The following is a 26,943-nucleotide window of genomic DNA, read 5'->3' on the forward strand; positions in this document are numbered from 1 at the left end:
GGCAACGTGATAGTTTTGATCGGAGTTTCAAGTGGTTGTTTCTTTATGGTGGGAGCAATAGCTTGGCGGATAGTGCGGTCAGAGTATCCATTCATCTTAAGGGCCCGATGTACATGTTTTAATTCACTGGCCAGGTGTTGTTGGTCAGAAATGCCATGAGCTCTGTGGTATAGTGTTTTGATGAGATTATTATTTTGAGACGGGTGGTGGTGGGAATCAGGTTTCAAGTAGGAATCTGTGTGGGTGGCTTTCCTGTAGACAGAATGTCCCAAGGATCCATCAGGTCTCCTCTCAAACAGAACATCTAAGAATGGTAGTTTGCCATCTTTCTCCACTTCCATGGTGAATCTGATGGATGGGTGTCTGGAATTGATGTGGTCCAGGAAATGGTTCAATGCTGGGAGGCCATGTGGCCAAATGACGAAAGTGTCATCAACATACCTCTTCTACAGGGAAGGACGCAGGGTGGACGTCTGGATGGCGTCTGATTCAAACTTTTCCATGAACATGTTGGCTATAACTGGTGACAAGGGGGAGCCCATAGGGGTACCCTCATTCTGTTTGTAGAAGGTACCATTCCAGGTAAAATAAGTGTTGGTGGTGCAATGCCTAACCAGCGCAGGTACATCCGAATTCAATCCATGTTGGAGCAAGTCTTAATTATTGTTAGGGTGTCAGGTACTGGGACTTGGTTAACAGAGATACCACCCCTGAAACCCAAGAATCGTCGGGCCAAGGGGGTGACGTCAGGCGCGCACCCGGAAGTTGGCGATTGGCGCGAAGCCACGTGGGGGGGTTGCGGGCAGCAGCAGCAACAGCAGTAGCAGCAACAGCAGTAGCAACAACAGCAGTAGCAACAACAGCAGTAGCAGCAGCAGCAGCAACAACAACAGCAACAACAACAACAGCAACAACAACAGCAGCAGCAACAGCAGTAGCAGCAACAGTAGCAGCAGCAGCAACAACAGCAGTAGCAGCAGCAGCTGCAACAACAACAACAGCAACAACAACAGCAGTAGCAACAACAGCAGTAGCAACAACAGTAGCAGCAACAGCAGTAGCAACAACAACAGCAGTAGCAACAACAATAGCAGCACCAACAACAATAGCAGCAGCAACAACAATAGCAGCAATAACAACAGCAGTAGCTGCAGCAAGCGAGCAGCTGACGCTATTGTTCAGCATAATCGCGAACTGCGCTAGTTACACCTCGCGTCGTCGACATAATACAAAGTACAATAGTAATTGTACGCAATCCCAAGGGGGCGATTTACACCGCTCGCTTGCGAGGCGGAGGGGGGCACCGTTTTGGCAGTCGGAATAGCAAACATCGTCGCCTTTGCTTGCTGCTGTTGCTGCTGCTGTTGTTTTACACGTGCGGTGTCGTTGGTTCTGGTGAAATCATGCCGCCCGTGCGCGGTGTTCGTGGTAAGTCCAAGTCCTGTGCCGCGCGTGTTCTGCTTGGCGAGACGTAACCCCGATTGAGTAATTTGTGGTTTGTTTGCCGTGCGAGGTTGATGGTGATGATGGTGGTGGTGGAGCGACTTCCTGAGAATGACTTAAGTCTCACTCGTATGGTGGATGCGGAGCAATGACGACTACCATTTCACATTGGGGTGGTCGAGCGGGATTAATAAAAACGTCGTCAGGAGGATTTGTGGATCGGGCCCTGACCGTCGGTTCTGGACGACTACAGTCAAGCACACCACTGGAGGTTTTTTAAAAATTATTATTAATGTGCCATTCGTGCGTCGGGGTAGACCACGAGCAAGAACGTTGCACGAGGGAGAGATCCTCTCCGGTTGCAGTACCACGAGTGATCGACGCCACGGGCCGAGCCAAAACGAGTCGGCCTTCCTTGGAAAGCGCGGGAAACCAATACAGTGTGGTCCACATGTCTTGTGTCACCCCCACCCCCTCTACCATTTGATACTTTTGAACAGTTTATTTACAATTATACTCTTAGGTTTTTGTCGGTAAAGTCACGTAGGTAAAAAATATATAAATAAAATAAATCATTGCCCTGTGAGCTAAGAAGCTTTGAATCAGGTTTCATCAACAAAACTGAAAAACTAAAATTCAAAACAACGTTTGCAACAGGTCGCATAAAAATGATGAATACAATAAATACAGCAATGAAAAAAGTCTACCAATTTAGAAAAGGTACAATACATTACTTAATTATAAATTAAATATGTAACTAAAATGAACATTAAGATTAGAGAAACATTGCACAATAGTGCATCTAGAATGAGGAATAAGAATCGAAAATATATTGCAAAACGAGGAACAGAAACGCCTTTGGTAAAATAGTCTTCCTGTGCAAACGACAAATTCAAACTAACACGAGTAATCAACAATCACCATGACATTGCACACATCACAACAGAACAGGAGCCATATACATAATAAAAACAACTTCGTATATCATCTACTTGCTTCAGCAGTGGCAGATTGGTAGGAATGCACTTGAAAGAAGTGATTTAAGATGATTGAGCGAAGGTGGTGACTAAATTAAGTTATGTGCTGATATTATTGCAGAGATTAGGGGCGGCCACTGAGAATGCCCATTTACCAAAACCTTGTTTTGTACCTGGGAACATTCAACAAAAACAATGATGAGCTCCTCAGGTTCGGTCTGACATCCCGTGCATCCCGTGATGTCAACAGATCCAACAAATATTCTGCCGAATTCGAACTAAGGACATTTTTAATAAACAGCCTGGTGAATAATTCTGCGATCATGGATGGATGTTAGGCCAGCCTCTCTATACAAGTCACAATGATGAGTTTTATAAGGCGACATCCAGAGCAAATCTTAGAGCCGAATGATATATTGATTGGGTTGAGCTTATTTAGCAATGAATTTGATGCAGACTGATTAACAATGTCACAGTAATCAAATAAAGGCAGTATAGTAGCCCTCACCAACTCAAGACGAAGTTTAGCTGGCAAACAATGTTTATGCCTATAAATAAATTCAGTTTTAAATTTTACTTTTTTCCCAGTATGATCAATATGATCTTGGAACAGTTTAGAATCTATTATGAGCCCAAGGTAATTCGTTATGTCTACCTATTCAATAAGTTTGTTTTCAATGCTCTAAAACTTAACATAATTTTTTTTATGTAAGGTTTATCTAAAACAAATGCATATGCAAAGAGGATTTTGGGGGTGGGGGAGCGGTCACAAGACATCTTTACTGGACGTCTGTAGAAAAAGAGCTTTATAGCTCATCGGATTCCACCATAAAAATTGATCTGATCTGGACCACCCTGTACTGTGCCAACAGCGTGCCGTTGAAACCACACGAATCGGTGTGATTCCCCCCACCCACACCCCCCCCCCCCCCCAAAAGAATATAAATAATCACATTTGAGATTCTTAATTCCTTAAAATGCGAATTTTAAGTGAAGTCCGTTACCTTGCCTATAAGTTACGTTATCGCGAAATTGCGTACGTTTTGAGTTACCGTATAACGGAGTGGCGGCTATTCTTTTGATGCGCACTCGTGCAGGTAGATATCAGAGAGGTCGTGCATGGTTGTATGTTGAACTTCTTTCGCACCGTACGTTGCCAACCGTGCTAATCGGAGTTACGGACACACTATAAACACAAAGCATTTCCAAAGAAATTCGTTTTCCTGAGAAAGCAGGTAAGGGTGGTGATGACCTGTCAGGGACGCGTGTCCATACCTGTCAACCCCTTATCAGTGCCCTACCTTATTACAGACTAATTCAGGCATTATTGGTCACCACCGTGCCCTTATACATCTCAACGTTCATCCTACAAAGTCCTATCACAAAAGAGATACAAATAGAGAAAATAATTTCCCCGTATTGAAACTGATTTTTTGCCGTATGGACCTGAAAACGCAATTTCCCTGTTCAAGAATGCGTGCTAAACCGTATGGGTTGACAGCTATACGTGTTAGCAGCAGAGTGGCTCATTGTGCCACACGACAGACACCGCTGTCACCAGGTTTACGTTTGTATTGCGGCGAACGCCTGCAGGCCACCGTTTTAGATGAAAGGGTCGGTGGGTCACGTAGAGGTTTGTGTAGCCTTCACACCTGCTGGGCTTACCAGGTGGCTGTATAGCGGGTGGTATAGTAAACCCGTTTGTGAACGTGAGTGCTTTAGTATTGTGTTTTCATTTAAACTGGTTGTCTTCCACACGAAGAGAAACACTTTTTGGCCAAATGCAAATACCCACCTGATAACAGACGCTTGTGTTGCGCCTGAAACATCGTGATTTATTTTATTTTATACCTACGTGAATTTACCGAAAGAACCAAAGAGTAAGCCATCTGGAGTTCCTGAGGATGTGCTTTGTGTTTTTAAGGAACTACACTGGACCAACTTCCATATTTGACACGGCATGGGGAGGCCTCCAGCAGTGGATTTACAGGACTAAATAGAAAATGTTAGGGTTTAACATTTGCAGGCCTTTGTCGATAAGATCTCGAATGTCATGTCGGCCATGGATGCTTGACCATACCGCACCACGCTGGTCAATGCAGGGTTAGTGAAGTGGAGAACCAGGCCAATATATCACGTGTGCTTTACTTCGAGGGAACTCGGATACAAAAATAATATTAAACATCTCATCAGGAATTTAACTCAGGTTTCCAGATCCAGGGTGTAATACGCGAACCACTACGCAACCACTTGCACCCCAATTATATTATCTACACAACTTGTCCATTATTTCCCTCATCACTTGCTTTGAAGCAGAGGTCGCAACCGGGTACCCAATACCCGTACCCTACCCGATACCCGGCTACCCGTACCCGGCCAGGTACGGGTATCCGTTTGCGACCCAGGTGCGGCCGGGTACGGGTATGGGTAGGCCGTGAGTCACTGGTGAGTAACCGTTTGTCACTCATTTCGGGTAGGGTACGGGTATGGAACGGGTACCCGTACCCGGCCAGGTACGGGTACCCATTTGCGACCCTGGTGCGGCCGGGTACGGGTGCGGGTAAGGAATCAAAACCCGTTTGCGACCTCTGCTTTGAAGTTAGGATTTGAATGGACAAGGCATACGCCAGATGTGGGGATGCTGACCATGAGGTAACCCGGCCTGGAGGAGCTTTTGTTCGTTTCTCACGTCTCGTTTTGACACAGCCCCAAGTAAGGGTTCAAAGAAAGCCCCGGCTGGAAATGCATTGAACTGGGTTGGCCGCTGGTACTGGGAGGACGATGGGAAGAACTGGACTCCCTACTCGGACGAGCAAAATGAGATCATCTGCAACGCCTTCAGGTTTGTGGTACAGCAGCGGTCGTGGTGGCGAGTCCCAATTTATGAGGCAGGGTGGGGAGAATGATTCCTCATTGCACTGGCTGCTGACGCCATGCATTGCAATATTGCAATCAAAGCTGTGTGGTAGCCACCATTCTCAATTATATGAGTTTATTTCTCCAGATAAAAACTTGTAGCAATACAGTTACGATATAATTTGGATCCTTAAATGTGATTGCATCTCTCAATGCCAGACAGAAAATAGTGGGCATAGTTATTTTATTGAGACGGGCAGTCAGTCTTAGAGGAAACAAGGAAGGTCCTTTGTTTAGCTCTAATATAGGCAGGAAGTCGACAGCATGGATGGCTGGGGGAAAGGAGTTTCCAGATTGGGGTTCGCAGAGTAGAATGAGCGGTGATTAATATCGTATTTTTTTATTGTACATGGAAACCCCGCTGAACAGTCCTGAGTTCAATTATGATTACAATTTCAACAGCAGAATTTGACATTAAATCACTGTTACAATTACATTGTGATTGAAATTACAGCATAATTACAATTATTTGACCAGACGTCAGCTGGTTAATATGTCTATGCCTTTATATGAATTACACGCTCAGTAGTGGGCCAAACAACATGTGCAATGCAGGGCGGTTTGAATCGATGTTGCGCACAGTTCATGCATTGTCAGACACTTTGTGATGCTGTCACAATGTATTTAACTTCATGAGACGAAAATAACCCATTGAAAATGAATGATTGATAAGCACATGGTGCGTTGTGTTGCCACTGTTGTCACAATAGGACGAGCAAGAAAACTGTCTCTATAAAGCTGGCCTCTGGCATTGCCTTCAAAGTTATTTTCGACAACATGGTACAGCAGAACAGCCAGTCTGCATTCAAGAGGCGGATCCGGCTTGCGTTGGAGGATGGAGATTTCTGTAAGTACTTGATTCTACAAATTCCTACCATCTTAAGTTCTCACCTGGTTAAACAAAAAAAAACTTAATCTTAAAAGCACCGCGACACTTGTGGTATTGGCTTTTGAACACACATTCCTATCGCGTGCATTTGCGGCCAACGCTTACCGCGTTTGAGCTTCGCAGTTTATCATCGTCGTGCCTCTTCGAAGCCCATCGTCCTCCCGTTGCCACCAAGGTTTCCCGCTGCCATCACCTTCTCTCCCTTTCGCTCCGCAGACGTGTGGGAGTGGGAGGCAGACGGCCCAACGTGGGTCGTGTACGATGCGCACAGCTGCGTGGAGCTGGAGGGCGCCCACCGTGCCAAGAGCGCGACGCTGGACTTGAGCACCGGTGGACACGCGTACCGGGTGGACCTGAACGCCCTGACGCAGACAAACGTGGCCACGGGCACCGTTCGTGTAGTTCGGCGGCAGCCAGGTTCGTTGCAAAACGTGGACCGGAGCCTTTATGCACTGGATTTGTTGGTTCTAGTTTTGTTCCAATCTCATCCAGGCTGTCCTTGCACTTGTGTGGTATTTTTTCACGAGCATTTATTTAGGGGTTCCCCCGGTGGCAGTTGTGCCTCTAGCACAAATTTAACTCATCATCGGCTTGTAAGGTGGCATGTTGCAATGAGGCTTCAATGAAATTCAGAGTAATTGATCAAATTTGACAATTTCCAGTGGTTCTCGTTAACACTTTGGGGTATTTACCAGACTTTGCCATTCACCCACAGTTACTCGACCCTCCCTGACTGTTCTTTATGGCCCACCTCTTATCTAAGGGGTGTGCAGCCTGTTATGTGCACAGTCCGTATTGGAAATATCCTAGCTCCCCACAGGTCGAACGTGATGTCACAATTGCCTCCTGTTCACAGCAAACAGCTCGCCGATACGTTCGGCGTGTTTTCACTCATCCCTGATTCTCACGGGCTGATGAATACCGCATCGCGGGGCTGCAAATTGCAGACCTCTTGCTTGGTCTGTCTCAAAGTGCCGCGCCATAGTCGCTCTCCTCGCAAACCACACCGCTCGACACAGACCGACTTAAGTAAATAGATGCCACCCCTCCCCTTTTAACCAGAGGCCATCTCTCCGCTTAATATTTCTCCGCGTGCGCGACGCAGTCGGTAAAACAGATACAGATGCCAATCCGGGCGGGAGCCAGGGAGCCGAGGGCATCGAGGTCAAGCAGGAGGCAAAGCCGCAGGAGGCAAAGCCAAAGGAGGAGGAGAAGCAGCTGGAGCTGCCCAGCTCGACGGAGGGCGGAGGAGCTCCGGTTGGCGGCGCTCGCACTACGCGGAGCGGCGTCAAGCGCGGCCGCCAGCCGTCACAGCCACCGCTGGAGTCCATAGGTCTGGGCAACGGTGACGAGGAGTCAGACGCTCCACCCAGCAGGAAGCCGCGCTCGGGCAGGAAATCCGTGAAATCGGAACCCAAAGCTGCCCCGGAAACGAGCGAGGGGCAAAGCGACACTACTGTTTCCAGTGAAGGTGAATGGTCGTTAGTTCATTGTAAAAATGCCAGTGTCAGATCCTTCCTCTTTTTCCAAAATGTAATTTTTGAACGCATGAGACAACTAGAACAAAAACAAAGGTACACTGTACAGGTGTACAGCATTGCTGCTAGGCGATTTATTCCAAATCAATAGTTGGAATCGAATATGTTTCCCAGTGGGACGATTGTAACTGCCAGTATTTCCTATGATATCTTGGCAAAGTGTGCAATATCGCGGTGATGCTTGGAAATTGCCACTAAAATACCATTATTTTGAATGGACATCAAGGAATTGCCATTCAAATGGATGAGGTTTTTATGTATGATTTTTAAGCTGGCAAAGAATCCCCTTCATGGAAATAGCGGTTCCTGCTGTGAACAGCAATTGTTTAAAGTCGTAGGATCGTCCAATAAAATTCCATTAATACATTTTCAAATAATTGGGATCATAGTGGCGATTGCAAGGATTCCAAGGATCGCCACTAGATGGCAAACTAATCCCATGAGAATCCAATTCAGTTGAATGGATAGTGTAGCATGGAGATCACCCATAGCAGGATAGCGATTACTACAGAAATCACCTGGATTGACCAGAATTGCTGATTTAATACGTCGGATTAACGACCAATGTTATGATTCATAATTTTTTTTGGGTCAGATCGCGTGAGTGCGATGTCAGTGTTGTGTCATAGAGCCTGTTTCGCTCAACACAGCCAAATAAATAAAGTTGTCATGTGAACAAAGGTGCCAGCTTTTTATTGCTTCAACAGACCGGTATGTTGATCGGTGGTTTAACAATCAGGTACATCGTTTCTCTGGTAATTACACGCAGCATCATTAGACAATTGCCAATGTTACAACACCTGTAGTAAAAAATGTCCTTTGATTCACACACACAGATGAGCATGAAGTGGCAGGAAGTAATACCTGGAGGTTAATGTGTTCATTAATTTATAATACATTACAGTCAATTACGATAAACAATTTTGTTAATTTTGAAGCATTGTTGATAATGTAACAATGTCGGTAATGACGATGCTGATGGCCGTTGCTGCCAGCAGTGGTGAAGACGATCGTGATGAACGGGAGGGCTCCCGTGGACCCGGAGTGCAAGGCAAAGCTGGGCAAGGTGAGACAAACACCTCCATTTCACCGACATCCGCTTACAGCCAGTGCCTCTCGTCGAATATTTCACACGCTGAGGTCAAACAAAAAAAAAACTCGGCCTCGCTCAGCATCCCACGTGTGCTCAAGTCCTAGGTAACTTGAGACAAAAAAAAAGAATGTAAAAATATGATCAGAGTTTTGTTTGAGGCAGAGTTGGTGGGTCACACAGATTGCATTTATGTTTCGACTCCCAAAATGTGTGAGTCGTGATGTGGCTGGCAGATGGCGGCACAGCAAGTCGGTTCCTGGAACCCCTCCGGGATTATTAGTGATGGCAGTAGAGTTGCGGACCCTTGAACCTCTCTGAGCAGAGCTTTAGTTATCACCCCCCTTGTGTGCATCGTGAGTTTCGTGCGAGCACTCTGGATTCGTTTTGCATGCCAAACGCTCATCCATGGAAATTGTCCATATATGCCAATGCGGGGCCCTGCTGAAAAGAAACCTCTCGCTGAGGCATTCTCAGGTTGATGAAGTCCATCCATTTTATTATATCTGTATTAAAGTGGACAATAAATCAAAACGGTACCGCGTTTTGTGACGGCGATGTTTAATCTGTCTCAGGCGCACGTGTACAGTGAGGGGAACAACGTTTACGACGTCATGCTGAACCAGGTGAGGCCCTCGCTCATTAGCTCCTGCTTTCACCCAACAATCTAGTCAACTGGCAGGTGGGTGAGGCAGTACAACAAGTAGGGTTATGATATACTATCCCAGAACAATGTATGTGCCTTGCTCCCTTCTATTAGTGGGCTTGCTCTGGACTTTGAAGTTCACTTCTACATGAACAAAAAAGGAAATTAAATCCAAGCAAGACCTTCCTGTGCATAGATCACTATGCCCTGTAATTTCCTTTTATCACATTGGTAATGATTGGTTATTGCTCATGGCATTGGTATGAGAGGCCATACATTGCTCATATGACTCGGTTAAGTTGAATCTATTGCTGGTTTGCCTTGCTGTGAAATATTAAGCTTAACGGGCCATTGGTTCATATATTAAACATGAGAAAGCTTTAGTCCTATAACAAATCTTCTAATAAATCATTTCTATGCACATTATTTCACATGTCATAATTCACCTCCCCTGCACCCACCCCCAATTCGATACATTTTCACGAATTGGGGTGACGGTTGTATTGTGGTGTAATTTCTTCTGTCTCGTATGTACTATATCGTCTGCCTCTTTGGTTCCATTAGACTAGAGGTAACGTTTGCACTTAACTCGCATTCATCGTAGATACTCGGCTATTATTTTCTTGTTTAGGTGCATGCATCATTAGTATAATAATGTTTTTTTTAACCAAACTAATTGATGACGCGTCGCATGCCTAACAGCCAACCTGTACGACCACTTGCCGCGAGTGCGCGTGACGCGCCTTGCACGTAGCATGGCACGTAATAATAAATAAATTCATTTGCATGCAGACAAATGTCGGACTCAACAACAACAAGTTCTACCTGATTCAGCTGCTGAAGGACAATGACATGAAGAGCTTCAGTGTGTGGATGCGCTGGGGGAGAGGTGAGCAGCTGCTCTTACCGCTGTCCTGCTCGACGTTCTGCGTCACGCCTCGCTTTCGTCTTTGTGCAGTCGCTGTTATGGTGGGAGTGGTAGTGGTAGCGGCTAGGTTGACTCAGCCTCAAAATGAGTACCTGGTGCGATGTGTAAACATCGTCACTGGGGAGACAGAGGCAGCCGGGTATGGTGCGGGCCACCCACCCCCTCGTGTGCCGTGCCTGCCTTCATAGGTGCTCGCTAACAGCACTTGCCCCTACAGTCTGGTTCAGGCTATACGGGCATATTTGTCTTCTTTGAGTGGTGGTGCGCTTGAAACCTAGGCACCTGAGTTTCATTCCCGACCGTGGTGAACATCAGTGGCGAGTGATATCTGAACAGGTCGTGGGCCCCTGCTCAAACCAGCACTGACCAGCATTGTGAAGTATGGTTACACAATCCCTGTGTATCGTATGCCAGTGGGAGGCCTTCATTCAGCAGTGGACTGACAAAGGGCTGTAAATGATGATTTAGTTCATCGGAGTGCATCGCACCTTACGTTGCAAATTCATCCGCACACACCCGCCTGCATTGCGAGGCCCATCACGATGTTGACTTTCAAACTGCAGGCAGCGCAGTTAAGTGGTGGTCACTTTGTCGTGTAACAATTCTCATCTGCTTGGGTTCCATTCTCAAGCCGTGCACATCGAAAAAATGAAATCGCTACCGCTTGTTTTTCATCGGTCGCGCCTCGGTCAACTCTGCCCTGAAAACACGAGCTCGTTGCGTACGATCCGTGAGATCGAGCACTGATTACGGGTGAATGATGATGATGATGGCAGATGGCCTTGCTGATCTCATCGTCACCAACTTCAACGGGACATCGGCTAAACGGGGCTTTGACTTACGACTCGGCGAGGCTGCGAGTGCGATGCCTGCTCTGTCGCCTTCACCCTTGGTGTTTGCGTGCGCGCGTGCCTTGCAGTCGGAAGGGTCGGAATGAATTCCTTGAAGAACTGCAGTAACCTGTTGGGCGCCCAGGAACTGTTTGAGGATAAGTACGTGGGGAGCACGCACGCCACAACTTTCTTTGATATTTTAAACATCTATAAATACTATATGGATTTTTTCCCATTCGGTAGAGTTTACTATTTTTTACGTTTGAGTATTAATGTGACGACGGTGCTTTTGAGTGTGCAGATTTGTGCCGTAAAGGCGCCACCACGTGTGTAAGCAAACGTAAAATTTACTTGACTCACTCAACACGCTCGCTAATCCCTCGCGCTCATGCGCACACACACGCTGCCCTCGCCTGGCGTTGGAGTCGCGTTAAGAGTTGCGTTGCCGGTGCACGTTCAGGACCCTGTGGCCAAAACGAGGTTTCTAATACCGCCTTCCTCTTCTCCGCATATGACTGACCCATATCTCCATCTGTAAAGTAATTCCAATCGCACCTCACTTTAAAAATAAATAAACGGCTTTTTCGTTCCTGGAGTGCGCATCGCGATTTTTCAGAGGCATTTACACACTCTTTAAGTCAACATTGTAGTTGTATCTACATGATGAAAACTGCTTGTGTTTGGTTGTATGTCTTCGTTTAATGTACGGATAGGCACAGGATATGCGCAGAGGACCAAACACCACGGTTATGTTTAACACGTAGGCTTTCGCAACCAATATTATTCACAATAAAGGTTTTTGGGTTAGATTGCGTAAGTATAAATGTGTCATCATGGGACCTCCTCACCCCGAGCTCTCATTACTCTGACAGTGCATTGTCTTTGTGCTGTACGCCTTTTGGCGTCCTCTGGTCTAACACCGTTTGAGACGAGGCTCAAAATAAAGCTGTCTCTGGTGTGGACCAATCAGTTTCAAAGACAATGCATCTATTATCAAAGTATGTTTTTTTTTGCATTTTGACAATAAGTATTGTGGTTAATGCAGACTTGATTCCTTGTAAAAGGTTTCAATTTGGTGTTGTAACAACTTAACACCTGTTTTGTTGCCAGATAAAAGGGGAAAAACCTATTATAAATTTGGCATTAAACCCGCCACCCCCTGACACAGCCATTTAGTAAGGTTTGTCACGTAAACAAAATATGCCAATTCGTTGCTAGTACAGCACACCGGTGTGTTGGAGAGCAAATCCACAACATTTACAATCTGAGTACTGGTCCAATGTTGCTGTTGGTTGGTGTCTTGTCTTGAGACAAATAATCTGTATTTCCCACGGAGCTGTACGTTTGATAACGTACCACAAACAGATTTTTTTTCCTGCAGTAATTGGTGTCCAAGCTGACACAAACTCGCTACATGTGAGGACCCAGTTTATTTGCAGCAGGTAGCTGAAATCCAGATTTGAACCCTGGATCTCACCTTTGTGCCAGCTCAGTACTTTGACCCCTAAGCCACTGAGGCCAGTTTGTATTTCTGCTTTCTCGATGCTTTTATTGCCAGAAATCTCAAGAGTTGTATAATGGGACAGGACACTTAATCTGCTGTGAAATATAAAATGTGTACATAATAACAGATGAACGTTAAATACGAACCTCTTGTTTGCACGCAGATTTTTCCAAAAGACAAAAAACGAGTGGAGCCAAAGAAGTTCATTCCAGAAGGTGCCCGGAAAATACGACATTGTACCCATTGACTACAGTACCGACGCCATGGTAAGATTCCACAATGGTAAAATGCTTGTGATGATAAAGGCGCTTGCTCGTGCCACTGCCGGCTGAACGGCTTCCATTAGAGGGCGCTCTGGAGGAGGAGAACCTCTCTAAGGAGTATTTGGCCTAATCTTCCGCACTGGGCAGACATCTTGGAAGAGGGGTGGGGGAGTACCCACACTTTACCGCACCGCACACAAAACCTCAGAATCAGAATATTTATCCTGCAGTAATCCAATGAGCTGTAAAGCTATTTTTCACAAACGTCCAGTATGGTTGCCGATTGACTGCTGTATCCATTTCTACTGCTGGGTGTAAACAGGTGGGGGGGGATTTCAGAAACGTATTATGGCTGCCACAAGTACCGTGCGGGAAACATCACAGCACGGCAGCATCCCGCTTACGGTGGTGTCAAATATTGTGATTCGTATTTGATGTTTGGGTCAGATCGCCCGTGTGAGTAAAATGTGGTGTTGTGCATTCTCCTCCACCCGATAGCCAATGAATAGAGTTGTCACGTGATGATTAGAGTTGTCACGTGATGTACAAACGTGCTAATGTATTCTTACTGCTTCAGCAGCAACGCCAGTGTTGCTGGAGAGCGATCTCACGACACTTTACATTTAGGTAGTACGAGGTTTTGCTCATAATTACAACTAGCATTAATATCAGACCTTCGCCAGAAGAAAATATACATTACTGCCATTAGTAAGGATGTATGTTGAACTACTTTCGCACCGTACGTAGCCAACCGCGCGAATCGGAGGTGCGGGCGAAGGACAACAAACTAAACCGTTCTAAAGAAATTCGTTTTCAATCAAGTCGCGTGTTTTTATACTACGAGACTCGTAACACTACTTTCATGTCGAATTGAGCCTTCGCTCGCCTGTCTGTGCGATGAGAATCGCTCCAGTGACGTGCATGTCAACCAAGCAAAGTTCCTTTACGTACGAGGATGACCGCTTAAATTTGTGAACAAGACGAAATAAATCATAAGACTTGAGCGCTGGGCTTTTCCGTTCTCTCCCTGTCGAGCAGCAGACGAGCGAGACGGACGGGGCCCAGAAGCCGCCGCCACTGCAGAAGCAGTCGCTCCTGGACCTCCGCGTGCAGAACCTGCTGGAGCTGATCTGCAATGTGCGCGCGATGGAGGAGACCATCTTGGAGATGAAGTTTGACGCCAAGAAGGCCCCGCTCGGTACGCGGGTGCCACGCGGGTGCCACGCGGGGCGGACGGGGCGGACGGGGAGGACAGCGGCGGACGAGATGTCTCTGCCCCGGGCAGATAACTTTCGCAAACGTCGGCGAACGTTTGTTATCGAAATAAATTTTAAGCCGAAATCACGTGCCAAGCTCAAGTGGATGTAAAATAGCGGCCATCTATCTCTTCACAGGGCCAGGAGAAGAATATCCATATTCTCCTGGTCGGGAGCCAGACCTTTTCACCGGTGGTACTCATTTTATCTTCCAAGGAGGGATGGAGGGTTCACTGGAACTTGGACTGACGCTGCCTTGTGAAAGTCGAGCGCTCCGCTAACGGCACCACTGGGCCTGGTTTGACTTATGTAAATCTCGACACTAATGCAAATTTCAATCAATTGAAGGTGATATTTGTTGAGATGTTTTCCTCGGATATACATCGTGCTGGAGCCTCTGAGCAAGTACCGTTGAGAGTCTGTTTAAATCTGGGCTATTACACTCGTTTTAGCAGTGTTTTGTCAAAATAGAAAAACTTTGAAGGATGTAACCCAGTCACCGATGGCTATATATACCCTAATTGAGTTTCAGAATGTTACTGGACTTAGCCGAGACCTGACTTTCAGCCGCTCTCTTCACAGCATGCACGAGCGTCATCGAGCATTAGCTGAGTGGCCGAGCGGCCGAGCGAAGAGAATTGAGAAGGCAATTGTGTGTTGACATCGTCCTGGTCAGTTACATGACGTGATATCAGCCTCGATTGACTGTGGGAGTTCCGGAAAACGGCGTGTCGCCAAGTCTCGCTATAATTACGATTGTGCAGATGTGATGCAGTTTGCGATGGTGAGCAGCATCCCGTTGTTGTACTTCACTTCTGTTATCCCGCACCTTCTCTCCATGCACTGACTTGGGTGGTGAAGTATGGTTAAAGCAAACCCCAACAACACACAGGCGGTAGCAGCAGCAGTGTGTTCCGCAGACAGAGCTTGGCGGAGGAGGGACGCGTGCGCTTGTTGCTTGCAGGCAAGGTGACGAAGGCGCAGATCAAGGCCGGCTACGAGTCGCTCAAGAAGGTCGAGAGCTGCCTCAAGAGGAACGTGTTCGGCCGCGAGATGGTGGACGCCTGCAGCGAGTTCTACACGCGCATCCCACACGACTTCGGGTGCTCCCCTCTCAACTGGTCGCTCCTCACCCACTCACCGATTACACTGGTCAACAACAAAAAAAGCTTTTTTTTCTGGCCTGGACTTTTGCAGCTGCTTTAGACTAATTTCAGGGTGTTGATTCCAAATCTGATCTCAGATTTGCTCTATCACATCTCATTTTTATGCTATCGGCATACCCCATTTTCATTGATTTTACCCGAAATTAACTCTGTAACTTATGATTGCAAGTTGGTGCGAGTCAGTGACTGCTTTAGTGTTAAAATATGGTGCTGTATTTTTAGGATAGTGTGTTTATAATATCATTTTATGTAGATATCCACAATTATTTAATATTTTTCTTCTGCAGTTCTTATTGAAAATGCAATATTTGATTTCTGATGTGATAGACAAAAACTGATGCCAGATTTGGAATCAGCACCCCAAAATTACCTTAAAACCGTTGGAATACCTTATGCCAGAAAAAAGTGTGTTGACCAATGTCATCAGACCCACCCGCCCCTTGCAACCAAACCTGCTCCTCGCACTCACCACTCCTCACGCTCACTGCCCCCTCGCAATCAATGCTCCTCGTACTAATCCACTCATCGCCGCTCCTCACTCACTGCTCCTCACGCTCACTGCCCCCTCGCAATCGATGCACCCACCGCTCCTTGCAATCAACCGCTCCTCGTGCTCACCACTCGCGCTCATTGCCCGCTCACAATCACCGCTCCACACTCCCACGTCTCCCCCCAATCACTCCTCACACCCACCGCTTCTCATCACTCCTCGCACTCTCCGCTCCTTCCACTGCTCCCTACCACTCCTCACGCTCACCATTCCTCACCTGCTCCTCAGACCCACTGCTCCTTACTGCTCCTCACATCCACCGCTCGCTGCAAAGGCCTTTCGCAGTTTAACTTCGTGCTGTGTGTGAACATCAGTAGTGGGAAGACAAAGGCGGCTAATTTTGTGTGGCGCTGACATCGCTCACGTCTCGTGTGCCATGCCGGCCTTGATGAGTGTCCAGTAAAATCGCTCACCCCAACAGTCCGTAAAGGCTTCACGGGGAGTCTTGCCTTTGTGTAACGAGTGTGTGTGTGTGCGCTTGAGTGAGTGGCTGTGAGAGTGGATGTGGTTATGAAATCTCGAGTCTGTGTTTCACCCGACCCTTCACCTCTCTCACTCTGCAGCATGAAAACCCCTCCACTCATTCGCACTGAGAAGGAACTGAAGGAGAAAATTCAGCTTCTGGAGGTGAGTGGCGGCATGCGTATTATTATGCTTGTTTAACCAGGTGTCTCATGACTCTTTATTTCACGATGGTCCTGCAAAGTTTTTGCAGAAGCGGATGATGCTTTATTTGCATATTCCAATTGCGTGATTTGCGGGTAGTTTTTTTTTTATTGGGTCAATTTGGACCATTATTGCCAACACACGGTGGACTACTCTTGCAAATTACGTCATGGGACTTCTAACCCCAACTGTGAAGCGGGGCGGCGTGCCGTGTTTTTATGGTCAATACACCCGCAGTATTAATCAGGGCGGCTGCGTTTTCTCAACACGCGTTTTGAGGCCACAAAATTGTTGTGCATTTGTGTGTTTCTGTCTCTCTTTGCCTGTGTCTGTCTCTTTCTCTGTCCCTCTCCATGTCTCCCGGTGTTTCTGTCCATCTCTTGTTTTTACCTGAGTGTGTTTTTTTTGTTTTCCTTTCTCTGTATTTCAAATATATGTTTCTCTCCGTGTCTCTGAATATGCCAATCTGCTCCTGTCTGCTGTGCAGTTTTCTGTCTTTGTCTCCATGTCTCTGCATATGATCCTTATGGCGGTACCCCAGGGTACCAAATAATACAAAATGGCCGAGGCAATTAAATATTTTATTTCTGGGACACTATTTTTTTTCCAGGGGTGTACTTAACTCCACGACTGGGGTACCAATCAATCCGAAATCAGTGCTACGACGCGATGTCGAAACGCAAAACATCGGCATAAAAAAAAATCCGTTATCAAAAAATTCTACTTTGAATAGTGCATCGTGCACAGCTCGTCGAGATGAGTCGATTGCCGCATCGCCGACCATCAACAGAAAATTACTGCATCACGGACATTATGCGAGAGCCGGGGTACTGCGATAAGGTTCATATCTCTGTATCTCTCTGTCTCCCTATCATTTTCCACATCGCTCCTTCTGTTTTTTTCTATATATAGATCTTTCTGTTTGTGCGTGTCTCCTCTCTGTGATGCTGTCTTTGTATCTAGGGCCCGTTTTTTCCCCTTGCCTGCACAGAATCCCACTGAGTGTTGAGACGACCCCGATGACGATGATGACAACTATTTAATCCGCACTGTACACGTGTAGGCAACACGCATCCTGCCTCGTCAGAGTAGTCTCCCCGATGATGAGGTGGAGAGGGTTTATTTATTCGGTTCGGCAAGCGGACTTAAGAGCTCCCTGCCCGCGTCGACGACCGCAGGTGCTGAGCGACATCGAAATCGCGATCAAGTTCATCAGGTCCGCGGAGCAGACGGAGCACAGGCTGGACCAGTGCTACCAGGAGCTGCATTGCAAGATGACTCCTCTGGAGAGAGACCACGCCGACTTTAAGGTGAGGCTCGAGAGAGAGAGAGGGCAGCCGGGCAGATATTTGAGACGTGCAACAGCTATTATTATAGTTATTAACAGACAACTCTGCGTGCTTGGAATTACCGTTGAGAGAAATAAGAGGGCGTCAGAGTGGCGCTCGGTGGCAACAATTGTGGCTCTCGACAAGAAGGGCCTGGGTTCGATTCTTGACCTGGGCACCTTTCTGTGTGGAGTTTGTATGTTCTCCCCCCCCCCGGTTCTGCATGGATTATCCCTGGGTTCTCCAGTTTCATCCCTTAGCTAAAAACAAACAACGTAATTGTTTCCTCCCATGAGTCATCGGACTCGGTATGACTTTCGTGGGTAAGTAAATACTTGTTGTTCTAAGCAATGGCGGAGCCAGGATTTTGAGGTAGGGGGGGCAACCCCGCCAGCAATGAAAAATGATAGGAGTTGTTAGTAAGTAAGGACTTGTCCCTTGCTTTTTATTCGACGCGTGTGCGGCGATGGCGCAGTCATCGATCGAGGGTCGAATTCGAACCGTGTGTGATCGGCATCGTGCTCGATGAAGGCCTTCATGGAAGTCGTGTGCTGTTTACGCAACTGCACACAATTCTGAGTCCCTTATAACTGCATTGCCATTACTTAATGCCAATTATGGACTCAGACTATTGTTCTATCACCTCAGAGTCCCTGGCACATAATAATATGCTACACAGTGGCAGTGGGGGTCGCAAAATGCCGATTTATTACTAATAAACCCCAATGATCCGATCGAAATGAGCGATTTGGATCGGATCATTGGGGGGGGGGCACGTGCCTACCCAACCCCCCACTGGCTCCGCCAGTGGTTCTATGGAGGAGAACGTGGATTAGAGACGTGATATTGACCGTTAAGAAAAAATAAGTGCGTGGTTTTACCACGTGATGGTCGCTGTCCGTCGCACGGCAGCCTCTGCTCACCCGATGTACGATCGCCCCCCCTCGTCTCCCCCAAACACCCCCCACCCCCCATCCCCCAACCCCACACCACCGCAGATGATAGAGCGGTACATGACGTCGACTCACGCCAGCACTCACAACGAGTACTCGCTCAGCATCCTCGACGCCTTCGTGGTGGAGAAGGAGGGAGAGGCGGAGAAATTCCTCGCCGACTACGGGAACCGGTCAGTTCGCACGCCCCAAGCGCTCGCGGGTTGTTTGGTTTCTCGGCGAACAATTCAAGTCGATTGACATGAATTCTCACGCGGTGCACTCGTCGAATCGGGCACCTCCAGAATTGTGTGGTTTTTTTACGGGTTATGCAAATTGTATGCTAATGTGCTCTTCATGCCAGGAGTGGGCATCATTTTCCCACCAAGGGCCAATAGGACTTTTAAACACCTTCGAGGCAGGCCACACATTACCACACACGTCAATGACTTCAGTCTCAGCAGTGACCTGGCGTGCTAAACTAAGAAATATGCTGTGCAGTGCCGCCAGGTTAACGATATTCGGATTCCTCTAGTCTAAATAAAGATTCTGATATTCCCCTCTAGTACCCGATTAGTGCGGCTAAGTTGCTTGCTAGTGGAGATAAATATGATTTGCAAGTTGTTTCAACGCACGTCATTTTCATCCCCATGGGTCTTGGGTTTTCCAGCCCTGCTTTAGGCCAATGGAATAATTGAGACATAACAATTGAGGTTTCACAAAATAAGACCCTAAAGTTAATGGTTTCTTGAATTAAATCATGACCCCAAATTAATCCACTTCATGGAATCGTGGCAGGGATTGGGGTTGGTGGTGAGAATTGCAGCATTCCTGCTCTTTTGGGGTTAAAGGGCTGGATTTACAGGGGCAAACGCTCAACATTCGCACAAGGCTTCTGTTTCCGAAAAGCGGTTGGGTAATCCGGGTGATCTGCCCGACTCAGTGGCCTCGGTGTGGTTTTGAGCCCACTCTAGGCCCTGGAGGTGCGAAACGCATTTATACTGTGGTGGTTCCTACTGCTGTCACGTCCAGCTGTGCCCTGACTCCTTGGTGTCGTGGCCACGTTTCTGTTTTGGAAGAGCAATCTATTCCTCAAATGCAATGTTTATTTACTCAAGGTCAGGTGGCTTAAAATGATGAATCGTAATTCGAATGTCGATCGCCCAGTGGCTTTATCTGACTTTTCTCTACAAGTTGGTAATGGTACATTCCATGCAGCTTCCCAGGATGACGTGTCTGATGGAAGCCCAGCTCTGGTTCATTATTATTCAGATTATCATCTTCACCACACGTTGCTTCCACATTCACATTATCGCTCGGATTTTTTTTTTTTACGCAGCATGCTGCTGTGGCATGGGTCGCGTCTCTCCAACTGGGCCGGCATCCTGAGCCAGGGCCTTAAAATCGCTCCGCCAGAAGCTCCTGTCACTGGCTACATGGTGAGTGGCTCTGCCTTCCTTTTTGTCCCACCCTGTCTATCGTCGGTGACACTTAAAAGTTGGAAATGCTCTGTTTGACACTTTCCAATGGAGGTTAAAGTGTTCATGCACTAGCCTTGCCCATCTGTCTGTAATGCGGGTGCACAATAACTCTCGTACAGAAGTTAAATATAAACAGCACTTTAGTATAAACCTTTGCTGCTAGAGAAAAGCGGCCACATTCATCAAAGTCACCAGTGTGTTGACAACAGGAGTGCATGACTCTGGTCCTCACGGGCACTTGGTGTCTTCCTGTTTCCATTCCAACTGAGCTCTCCGTTACTGAATCGAACCCTTGATTGAAATATTAATTTGCTCAATGAGACCCTTTTTTATTCGTTTTAAATGTTAAAGTAGTTGGAGATTCCAAGTTATATATGACACCGACAGATTTGCAGCCCTTGAAGTCACGAAGTTGTACAGCTCTTTACAAGTTCCACGTGTATGTTGAAATTCTTTCCCACCAAACGTAGCCAACCGTGCTAATCGGAGGTGCGGGGGAAGGACGACACCCGACTATATTCAACAACCTTTGTCGCTAGTTTGTTATCCTTCTCCCGCACCTCCAATGTCATGTGTGTGTGGTTCCATTTGTCGTGTGTGTGTCGGACTTTCCCAGTTTGGGAAGGGCATATACTTTGCAGACATGTGCTCAAAAAGCGCCAACTACTGCTACACAACGCAGAAGAAGAACGTGGGCCTGGTGCTGCTCTCTGAGGTGAGCGTCGCAACGGGCAACCATATCTCACTGCACCAGATTGAATTAAATGATGACGTCACCCTACTGCTGCTCGATTTAAGACCGGAAGCAACAGGATAGCTTCACCATTCTTGCCCGATGAAGCTGATTGTAATTATCAGCGAAACGTCGTACTCAAATTTTAAAATGCTGTTGATTCTCTCTTCAACACACCGGTGGGCTAAAGAAGTGAATTATTTTGTCCTTTGAAAAACGTGACACATGTTTTACTGTTTGGCCGTGTCGGGTGGTGGAGGGTTATGACACATTTATAAATAACGCGATCTGACCCAAAAACCTATATTATGAATATCTCGCTTGACCATGTACGGGCCTTGCTCAATCCACTGCTGGATGAGGTCCCTCCCCACGCCTTGCGGGTCGTGCAGGTTATTTGACAATATTCGTTATGCTATGTCGGTGTAGGTTTGGCCAGAAAAGCCTCACCGAGTTTCAAGACCCGTGTAAGAATTTCCTGAATTGGAATGTTGGAGCAGTTCCATTCATGAGTGCTCGGCATGTGGGAGGAAACTGGAATAGCTGGACAAAACCCAGCACACACACTCGGAGGAATACACTCAAAGGTTGCAAATCTATGTGATGCACTAACCATTGCCTGCAGTGTGCTAGATTACAGGCACCCGTACCACTACTCCTGGCACCTTCTACTTAATGTCTCAGTGTGTTTCAGTCCAAGATCCTTGTTTTTACGTGTGTGCATACAGAAGTAGTGGTTAGTGCGCTGCGTTACGATCTCCTTTGTCGCGTGTGCCTGCGTCACGTTCCGAAGTTGAGCAAAATTTGATGAGTGACTTTCAAATTGCGTGCTTGGGTATGAATCCACTTAGCAACATCGCCCCCTCCTGGCAGCATAATCCTCTCTTGCAGGCCGGTTGCTGCATTCAATTTGTGCTGCATAACGACAGCTGCCATTGGGTGGGGGGTGGGGCTCCCCCTTGGCTAGGCTGCCCACATCAAGGTGGTAACTGCTGTGTAAATGAAGTGAGGATGATGATGATAATGATGATGATGTTCCGTCAGGTTGCCCTCGGCAAGTGTGCCGAGCTGTTGGCGGCTAACGATCAGGCAGACAAGCTCCCCAAGGGGAAGCACTCCACCAAGGGGCTGGGGAAAGTCGCTCCGGACCCCAGCAACAGCGTCAAGATGTAAGAGTGCCACCTTCCCGAGTGACCAGAGAACTAGGCAGCCGTGAAAGGCCGGATCGAAAATGTTTCTCCTGCCGCCGGTGGGAATACTTGATGGGTTGTCTCGGTTTAGACGTTTGATGTTTGGGTGTTTGTGCTGAAACGTAGAATTGTTAAAATGTGCTTATTTTTGGCTTTTCCACCTGGTGAAATCGCACAAATCCAGGCAAGCCAGTCTTTAAGTAATCCGAGCTTCTTTGAGAAAGACATTTTAAGAGAGAAAGTTATTATTTTGTGGATCTTGAGCTGTTCGTGTAGTTATTGAAAAACAAAAAAAAACGTGATAAATACGGTGAGGCACTCCGTCATAGCACTCGTGATGTCACTGCGTTGCTGTTGCATTAAAATGTATAGGATTGACATCACAGTGGCATCACTATCGCCTGCTCGTGAAATTGCCATTGTGTGGTTACGGATTTTCCTAAAACGTCACTGCAGCAATCTCGTTGCAGCACCGTGGCAACAAACCATAAAGTCTGATATATTTTTATTCTTGCAAATGATGTGAAGCCATGTTGGGGAGGCCAAGACACACAGCCTGGGGTACATTGCAATTGTGCTGTCGCTCGGCAGAGAGCACAATCGGGACACGATTGTCAGCAACTACTTACAGAAAAAGTTAAAACAAGAAAGCTGATTTGAGCGCCGCTTGCCGTGGGTGCGTGGGTGCGTGCAGAGATGGCGGCGACGTGACGGTGCCGATGGGACCCTCCACAGAGACCAATGTCACCAACCCCAGCGGCTTCACCCTCAACTACAACGAGTACGTGGTGTACCGGCCCGAGCAGGTGCGCATGCGCTACCTCCTCAAGGTTAGCTTCGACTACAAACCCATGTGGTGACGACGAGGGGCCAAGCGGCAAGACTGCGTCGACCCCCGGCGGTGCGTGCAGCAGGAGAGCGCCGAGGATTGTGGGAGATTTTGTCGAGTAGGCGCAGTGATGTGGCCGAGCCGTAGCGTGTTGGCCAATCGCTTGTAGCGGTTCACGGTTCGAACCGGGCAGGCTGCCCTGGTTAATAATGCAATACAACGTGCCGTCTGCCTCACATTGGACGTTCCAAAGGTCCCGTGACGTCGCTCGAAACGAGAAGGCCGTTGTGTTGCCAGCGTCACGGTCCAAATTTTCCAAATAAAAAAAATGTACTCGCAAATTATCTAATTGGGATCACACGTAGCAGTCATCACCCCCTACTGGCAGCCTCCTGCTCATTTGCAGGCTGGTGCCAAGTCACCTGCTGCACTGGGACATCTGCCACTGGGGGTGCCTTTGAATTTTTGAGAGGCTCTTGAAGTTCGAGGCATTGAAGCAACGCCATGTAAATGAACAGATTATTATAATCCATTTTCTGCGAGTCATCACGCCTTCTTGATAGCCCTGTGCAATAAAGGCACGGATACCAAATGTATTAACGATTCGATTATTTGAGCTGGGTGGGATGGGAAGGTGCAGCCAGTAAGCACTCAAGCTCGCATTGCCACCTATCTTGATTGTTTCCCAAACATCCTCTCTTTGAGGAAGGTCGCTGTCCTGGGAAATCTGTAAATATTTCCAGGAAGAAAAAAAATCCTGTTTTTGTTGTTGTGTATCGTCGATGCTATTATGTGTAAGTTCTACCCGCTGATGGTATTGTGAGCAGATTTATATTTCCAGATTTTGTACCTCAGAGGTGGCAACCCCTACGCTCGAGTGAGTAACAGAGGTGGCGGCATTACAAGTGAGCCAGCGATCGCATAAAGAATGTTGTTTTAATTTCACGCTTGTTTGGCGAGAAAAGCCTTGCCGAGTCTCGAGACTTTTTCAGTAGGATCCAGCCAAGTCTTTCACATTTGAGGATGATGTTGCAATGTTTAATCCAAAATGTAGGGATTTGCAGTTAATTTTTTGAGCCTTCTCGGTTACGTTTGTGTGTTTTTGTTACCTCTCGTTGACCCTTGTGTTTAAACTGAATCCGATGCCTTGCTACCTCCGCCAATGCCAAGGTCCCATTCTAGCGGAGCGGCTGTTTACCCTCATCGGCACGCTTGTCTCATCACACTCGCCCGTGTTGCAGAGGTCGCAACCGGGTACCCGATACCCGTACCCTACCCGATACCTGGCTACCCGTACCCGGCCAGGTACGGGTACGGGTACCCGTTTGCGACCCTGGTGCGGCCGAGTACGGGTACGGTTAGGCCGTGAGTCACTGGTGAGTCACCGTTTGTCACTCATTTCGGGTAGGGTACAGGTAGGGAACGGGTACCCGTACCCGGCCGGGTGCGGGTACGGGTACCCATTTGCGACCCTGGTGCGGCCGGGTACGGGTAAGGAATCAAAACCCGTTTGCGACCTCTGCCGTGTTGTCTCCGGCTCTTCTGTCGCATTTCTTTTCCGACTTGGGAATTCCCTCCCGCAATTGATTTTCACAAATTCCTGATGCATAGCCTTTTTTGTCAATTGAAGGAACGTATTACGGTAATTTTATCTGCCACGCTTGTCGGTCGTTTTGTTGCCTCTGACTAAATCACCCGCATTGCGTCCAACCTCGTCAGATTTCGGAAGCTTCGCAGATTTAAGCCTGGATAACGCTTGGATGAACGAGCTCGGTGCAGCAGAGGGCAGAAATCTAATGTTGTACTGGTACTCTATGCTCCCATTCTATGCGCCATCACTGACCAGCGTGGTGAAGTATGGTCAAATAACCCCCACAGCCCCGGCACAGCGTGAGTAGGCCCTCATCGTGCAGGAAAGGCCTGTGCGTGTACTGTCAGGTGCTCTCTGTTGCTGACCACATTTCATTACACACCTTTGGGTTTGTGCTTAGCAACTGATAACGGAGGCATTTTTTTTCCCCCAGCACCTCATCCACCACCAAAGTTCACAATTTAATTTGTTGTTAAACTGCTCCTAAGCAAGTTCCTGCACCTTCTTGGTTCTTTCAGTAAAGTCACGTAGAACGGGAAAAAAAATTAAAAACATAAAAAACATAATAAAATACAAATATTGTAAAAAAAAAGTATGTTTTATTTTTATTCTTTTATTATTTCCCTTTTACGTAACTTTACCGAAAGAACCAAGAAGATGAATCCCTGCAGTCACGAAAGCTTTAAATCGAAATTTAAGTTCCCGCACGTTGCGAGAGCGCTCGTTTGCGTTTGTTTTGCGACTCTTTCACTGGGGCCTTGGCATGCGATTGTTTGAAACGTATTTGAAAACTGAAAAGAAACGTACTTCCTCTTATCCCGTGACGACAATGTGCTTTGTAATCGATGTGTTTGGTAGGTTTATGCGTTTCTCGCAGGATGCGGTCTTACGCAGGTTGTCGTTTAGTTATTGCCTTCAATAAATCTGCTACGAGACAACACTTTCGACCTTCTCACGCCTTGTTTTTTGAAGTGAGTACACCCCCATGATTACGAACGCATCCAACTGTGGTACAACGAGGTACCAGTGGGAAACAATATAACCAGTAGATTCTGACTTACCTACATCGCACCGTTTGAGGATTATTACTCAGTATTTGGAGGTTTATCCGGAACATCCAGAATGCTCCTACATGGCATCTGACATTGAATTGTCACAAATCTGGGTCTTTGATTCAAGAATCTAACTTTGTTTTTTTTTCTCTCTCTCTAATTTGTAATTGCATTCGCTATTATTAGATTTCATTGTAACACTTGCACGCAACTTCTCGAACTTGTCATTGATTTTCCTGTATACAATTCGATACATATAAAATGTAAAGGTGCTCATCTTCTTGGTTCTTTCGGTAAAGTCACGTAGAAGGAAAGTAATAAAATAATAAAAATAAAACATAATAAAATAATTCCCACGACGTTTCGGCCACAATGCAAGCAGCCGTCTTCAGGTGGAGAACAGGTCTGTCAAGTAGACAGCGTCCTGTTCTCCACCTGAAGACGGCTGCTTGCGTTGTGGCCGAAACGTCGTGAGAATTTTTATTATTTTATTACTTCCCTTCTACGTGACTTTACCGAAAGAACCAAGAAGATGAATCCCTGCAGTCACGAAAGCTTTAAATCGAAATGTAAAGGTGCTGTCCTGCAATTGCTCGCTCACACCACTGCTGGCGGAAGGACCTCCACTGGAACGGAGCTCGAGAGAACCTCTCGAGGGTATTTGGCCTACTCTTCCAGGAAGGTGTGGGAGAACCCACGTTTTAGCCTACCACACCCCACGGCCTGCCGATCGACTAATCGGTGAATCCATTTACAATGCTGGGTGGGGTAGGGGATTTAAGAAACTGGCACCGTTATTTGAAAATAAATTAAATCATGACGTTTCGATCGCAACACAAGTGCCCGTCATCTGTATCTGTTCCACCTGATGACAGTCGCTTGTTGCGATCGAAACGTGATTTATTTTTTACCTACGTGACTTTACGAAAAAACCAAAGAGTATGGATCCCTGCAGTCACGAAAACTTCAAATCAAGATTGAACCGTTATTTTAATTCGTACCAGGGGATCGAACCAGTGTGACCTCTGCATTTAAAGTCCAGCGTGCAGCCCGGCAATTGCTTGGCTCGTGCCACTGCTTCACGGAATGGCCTCGACGAGAGAAAGCGTCGAGAGAGGCCCTCTAGAAGGTATTTGGCCTAC

The 26,943-nt window shown here is 47.1% G+C and overlaps 1 protein-coding gene across 1 annotated transcript; it reads left to right on the top strand.

Annotated features, from left to right (window-relative positions):
• Window positions 1–753: 753 nt before the first annotated feature.
• Window positions 754–25,689, top strand: PARP2 (poly(ADP-ribose) polymerase 2). The gene is made up of 19 exons (XM_078606587.1): window positions 754–1,428; window positions 5,127–5,262; window positions 6,047–6,183; window positions 6,442–6,642; window positions 7,331–7,696; window positions 8,762–8,829; window positions 9,429–9,479; window positions 10,292–10,388; window positions 11,347–11,419; window positions 12,928–13,030; window positions 14,066–14,225; window positions 15,248–15,386; window positions 16,563–16,626; window positions 17,844–17,975; window positions 18,992–19,119; window positions 20,265–20,364; window positions 21,023–21,121; window positions 22,184–22,308; window positions 23,024–25,689. The coding sequence occupies exons 1-19, from the start codon at window positions 1,404–1,406 to the stop codon at window positions 23,187–23,189; spliced, it is 2,370 nt and encodes a 789-aa protein (XP_078462713.1). The 5' UTR covers window positions 754–1,403; the 3' UTR covers window positions 23,190–25,689.
• Window positions 25,690–26,943: the final 1,254 nt, after the last annotated feature.

This window comes from Lampetra planeri, chromosome 26, assembly GCF_965212315.1.
Source record: "Lampetra planeri chromosome 26, kcLamPlan1.2.h2, whole genome shotgun sequence".
NCBI lineage: Eukaryota > Metazoa > Chordata > Hyperoartia > Petromyzontiformes > Petromyzontidae > Lampetra > Lampetra planeri.